The sequence below is a fragment of the Athene cunicularia genome, assembly GCF_003259725.1.
Source record: "Athene cunicularia isolate RWA chromosome 23 unlocalized genomic scaffold, athCun1 chr23_part1, whole genome shotgun sequence".
NCBI lineage: Eukaryota > Metazoa > Chordata > Aves > Strigiformes > Strigidae > Athene > Athene cunicularia.
In genome coordinates this window covers 3,033,750-3,038,542 of record NW_020799130.1, presented here as the reverse complement: position 1 = coordinate 3,038,542, position 4,793 = coordinate 3,033,750, and the positions used below count along the sequence as shown (strand labels likewise).

General features: G+C 48.3%; 1 protein-coding gene across 1 annotated transcript in view; it reads left to right on the top strand.

Moving 5' to 3' along the window:
- The window catches only part of HMGCL (3-hydroxy-3-methylglutaryl-CoA lyase), a 4,546-nt gene extending 333 nt beyond the window's left edge, over positions 1 to 4,213 (top strand). The window contains exons 2-9 of the mRNA XM_026863423.1: positions 1 to 70; positions 316 to 423; positions 834 to 929; positions 1,439 to 1,587; positions 2,183 to 2,246; positions 2,618 to 2,806; positions 3,191 to 3,316; positions 3,710 to 4,213. The exon at positions 1 to 70 is cut by the window's left edge and continues 68 nt beyond it. Of these exons, the coding sequence (XP_026719224.1) occupies positions 1 to 70; positions 316 to 423; positions 834 to 929; positions 1,439 to 1,587; positions 2,183 to 2,246; positions 2,618 to 2,806; positions 3,191 to 3,316; positions 3,710 to 3,811 (904 nt within the window). The 3' untranslated portion in view covers positions 3,812 to 4,213. The remainder of the gene's footprint in view (positions 71 to 315; positions 424 to 833; positions 930 to 1,438; positions 1,588 to 2,182; positions 2,247 to 2,617; positions 2,807 to 3,190; positions 3,317 to 3,709) is intronic.
- The last annotated feature ends 580 nt before the right edge of the window (positions 4,214 to 4,793 follow it).

The following is a 4,793-nucleotide window of genomic DNA, read 5'->3' as shown; positions in this document are numbered from 1 at the left end:
GGCCGGAGCCTTCCCGAGGCGTGTGAAGGTGGTGGAGGTGGGGCCGCGCGACGGGCTCCAGAACGAGAAGGTACGGGCGGGCCGGGGCTCCCGCCGCGCCCCCAGCACCTCCCCTCCTTGCCGGGGGGTTTCACTAACCCCACACCCGTAACGTGCCATTGTGCCCCGCCGACGGGCTTTGTTTCTTTAAATGCCGCTTTTTGATGTTGAAAGATGAAGGGTGGGTTGTTTGGTTGTTGGTTTGTTTTTTTTTCAGTGGTGGAAAAGTTTATTGTGAAAATAATAAGATCGGTTTTCTTTTCTTCTCCTTCTTAGAATGTTGTACCGACAGCGGTGAAAATCAATTTAATCAATATGCTGTCAGAGACGGGGCTTCAGGTTATAGAGGCCACCAGTTTTGTTTCCCCCAAGTGGGTTCCTCAGGTCAGTAATCAAACAGGATTTACAACTGTATGTTATAAAGATGCCTAATAATAGATAGCGATCCAAGAAAAAGATTCTTCTTGCTCCAAAATCCTTGTTACTGTGGCTTGTAACTGGGCAAGAAGCAGCAAAACCAAATATCTGGTTGCGATATCCCAGCCTTCCCTTTGGACCCTGCGAAAGGGGGAATGTACAGCTCAAATACAAACAGGTGGCTGAGCACTTGTTGGCCCTGGGTGACTGAACTATGATCCTTCACAGGGTACAATGCTGTTTGCTCTTTAGTGGCTCTTTTGCCATTTCTCTTATTTGTAAATATTGCTGTCCCAGTTCATAAAATCAAATTAAAAAAATTATTTTGTAACTCGCAGCTTGTCACCCTTAGAAACCTTTCCTTGTTTATTTTGCAGATGGCTGACCATACTGAAGTCATGCAAGGAATTAATAAGTTGCCGGGTATTAGTTATCCTGTGCTGACCCCTAATCTGAAAGGATTTCAGGCAGCGGTAAGAGATGGCAGCGGCTGGCTGTTCACGGGGCCTCGTGCAGGGTTGCCTACAAAGAACACTTGGTTAAGGGTGGGAAATATATCTTTTATTCTGGCAGGCAGCAGTCTCATCTTGTAGTTCCTTTACAAGGAATTGTTTTGCAGGTGAAATAGAAACCTGCTGTTTATAATAGAAAATACCTTGATATTTTTTCTGTTGTAAAAAAAAATAAATTTGTGACAGTGATGCTTTCAGTCTTATCTGCGTGTCCCACAGCTCTCCTGACTGCACCCAGCGGATGTAGCTTTACTGCTGCATCTGTAACTTTATGCTTCTTTTGAAGATTAACTTGGATGTGTCATCATGTTTTTGCTGTAGAATGAATGGAAAAAAATGATTGGGTTATTCAGGGAAGAACTGGGGAAAAAATATTTTTTATAGAACGAGAGAACTGTTTTCATGGTTGCGTTTGTCATTTCCCCTGCAGGAGAAATCAGCTCACGTTAATTTATACTCTCTTTTGGCAGGTGGCAGCAGGGGCCAAAGAAGTGTCAATCTTTGGAGCAGCCTCTGAGCTCTTCACTAAGAAAAACATCAACTGCTCCATAGAGGAGAGTTTGGAGAGATTTGATGAAGTGATGGCTGCGGCGAGAGCAGCCAGCATTCCTGTCCGGGGGTAAGAAGTTCCTGCTGCAAATTTAACCATCGAACAGGTCGCGTGGAGAGATGTGGCTGCTTGAGTTTATCTCTTAGGAGTCCATCCCGTGCAGTGCTAGGGAGTGGGATTTCTTTTAAACTTTACCTTTTTGGGAGGGGGAGTGTCTCTCTACGTGAAAGGGTGCAAGCAGATGTGAGCTCAGTGCATTGAGAAGTGTTAAATTTGGAAACACCGCCACACTAACGACATTTCAGATGGTGGCCTGTACCACTCCTGACAGTTTCCCCCTTTGTGTAATTATTCTGACTTGAGCTTTACCAAATGATCCAAAATAGCAGTAGCTTCTTGGCAAACATTTCACATGAAAGTACATAAATCCACAAACCTAACAGTCCCGTGCGTTCTCGTCTGGGCAAATTCTTCATGTCCGTAGAAAAAGTAATTGTTGAATCGTTAATTATGTAAGCTGAGTCCATTGGACTGATTTTTAGAATATGAAAATAATTCTTTCATTGTATAGAGCATGCAAGATGCAGCACAAGTCCTGATGACTTTAGCTAGTATAATCTCACTTCAGTTCTGTAGCTAAAAGTGTATTTTTTTTTAACCATAGATACGTTTCCTGTGTCCTTGGATGTCCCTACGAAGGGAAGATTTCTGCAGCTAAAGTTGCAGAGGTGAGTTCACCATAAACACCACCAGAATTTCTGAGAGGTGTTTGGCTCACTTTTATGGCTGTGAGTTGGGCACAGGGGGCTGAAGGATGTGTCAAACCATTTAACCAAAGACTGGGGGGAAACTGGGGAAGGTTACAGCTGGGTGCCACCCCAGCGAGGGGGGACTGAGTCCAGCTGAGATGGACGGGGAATTCAGGGAGGTGTGGGGACCTGGAGATTGGTGATCCCAGAGAAAACTCTCCTGGCTATTGTCCCTGTGGCTGTTGTGCTCCAGGGAAGCATGCACTGATCCCTCCGTGCAGCAGGTCTCCAGCTCTGGGGAAGGGAATGACAAAGCCACCTTTTTAGTAAGTGTCTTGGCTTTTGGACAGGTCTCAAAGAAGATGTACTCGATGGGATGCTACGAGATTTCCCTCGGTGACACCATTGGCATTGGGACCCCAGGGAGCATGAAGGAGATGCTGACAACAGTCATGAAAGAGGTGCCAGTGGGGGCTCTTGCAGTTCACTGCCACGATACCTACGGGCAAGCTCTTGCCAACATCCTGGTGGCACTTCAGGTAAGATTTTTGCTTTGAAGAAAAGCATCTTTCCTTGGTTTTGGTTTGGGGGGTTTTTTCACCTCTTGCTTGTGGACCGTAGATTCAAAACCGCTTAGACTGGCTCTGAGGAAGGATTTCTGTGCAGAAGGGGCTGTTGGGCGTTGGAATGGGCTGCCCAGGGCAGGGGGGAGTCCCCGGGATCCCTGGAGGGGTTGAAGAGTCGGGCTGAGCCAGCGCTGAGGGATCTGGGGGAGTTGGGAACGGTCAGGGGGAGGGTCATGGTTGGACTGGAGGAGCTGCAAGGGCTTTTCCCAGATGATTCTGGGATTCTGTGATTTGAGGAGCAGGACCACCACAGTTTGTCCTTTAAGAGGAATTTACTGATAGTGGGTTTGTTTGCAGATGGGTGTGAGCGTGGTCGATGCTTCCGTCGCTGGCCTCGGAGGCTGCCCCTACGCCCAAGGAGCTTCAGGAAACGTTGCTACAGAGGACTTGGTGTACATGCTGAACGGCCTGGGCATCCACACGGTAAGCACGAGCAGCCTTTGCCAGGTTCAGGCTTCAGCAGGGGTTCGAGATTAGGCCCAGGGAGCCCGAGCGTAGCCGGTACAGCTGGAGGATGGCTCTGGCTCTGTCGTGCAGGTCAGGCAGGCCGAGCCTGTGGGCCTTGTCTTGCCACGCCAGGCCCACCCCCACAGCCAGGCCCATTGCCTCCTCTCCCTTTTTCCACGCTCTGCAATTTGAACCCTCACTCTCAGAATTACACCAGCGAGCAGCAAGCGCTCAGGGCCTCATTAAAGTACCCTTTAAAGGCTCCCTCACCCCCTGCTCATCTCTCCCAGTTATGCCAGTTGTTACTGGGCAGCTTTACGTGGCAGAACTGGTACCAAGGCATGTTGTATCTTTTTTTTTCCCGTGAAGGGTGTGGATTTGCAGAAGCTGATGGACACAGGCACGTTTATTTGCAGTGCTCTCAACAGACGAACCAATTCCAAAGTGTCCCAGGCATCTTGCAGACTGTGATACTCAAATCGAGTTTATCTTGGAGTCAAGAAGAAAGCAAGGATCCAGCCTTGGCTGGGTTTCCCCTCCATTCTGCCTCTGATCTTCAGTGCTCCTTCCAGGCTCAGCACTTGAGAGGAAATGCATAATCCACCAGAATCTATGAAGAAATGAAAAAAACAAATACTATATTCAACCTTGAAGATGTTAGCCGGTTGCCTTAGAGAAGGGAGGATGTGGATGGGCCGAGGGAGGAGTAGCACCAGCTCAGAACAGCATCCTGTGTAACTTCTACCTCCAGACTGTTGCCATAAACTACCAGCAAAGGAGAAATCACAGCTTTTCCAGTTAGAGCACTTCTCCAGGTCAGGCTTGACCCTTCTTCCCTTCTCTCTCCTTACTACAAATGTTAAGACTGAAATCGAAAGGCTCCCCCTTCGTCGTTGAAGTGTCGAGGGGCAGCCTTGGGCCTTCTGTCTTAGTGTTTAGGGATTGTAATGACGGACTGTATCTGTTGTAAGATACTTCTAAATACTAGCAGTAATAAAACACATTATTTAATATTCTACACTATTAGTAATTTGGTTTAACTGAACCAGTGAAAGAGCTTTTGCTGCTGGTTTGCTTCCAAGTACCTTTTTTACCAGCACTCAACATGGAAATGCTGCATCAGGGTGGGCTGTGGCCCATCCCTGGAGAGCAGACAGCGTGAAACACGCTTATTGTGTCCGCACACGTACTCCTCGCGGTCCTAGGGAAGTCTCCCCCAGTCTTCTATTTAAGATAATTTATTGCAGAGTTCATTTGTGAGACCAGAGACGAGTGCAGAGCCCCCGTCCTTCCGCGGGGTGGGCCGGGTTTGTAGCTGCGTGCCGCACCTTTCCCTGACCGCCCCCGGGTGCCGCCTATGGGACCGTCCTCCCGGGTCTCTCCCCATCGCTTAGCAGGCTGTAACACTCAATAAACCGTGACACAGAAATAACCTGGAATCGGATAAATCGGG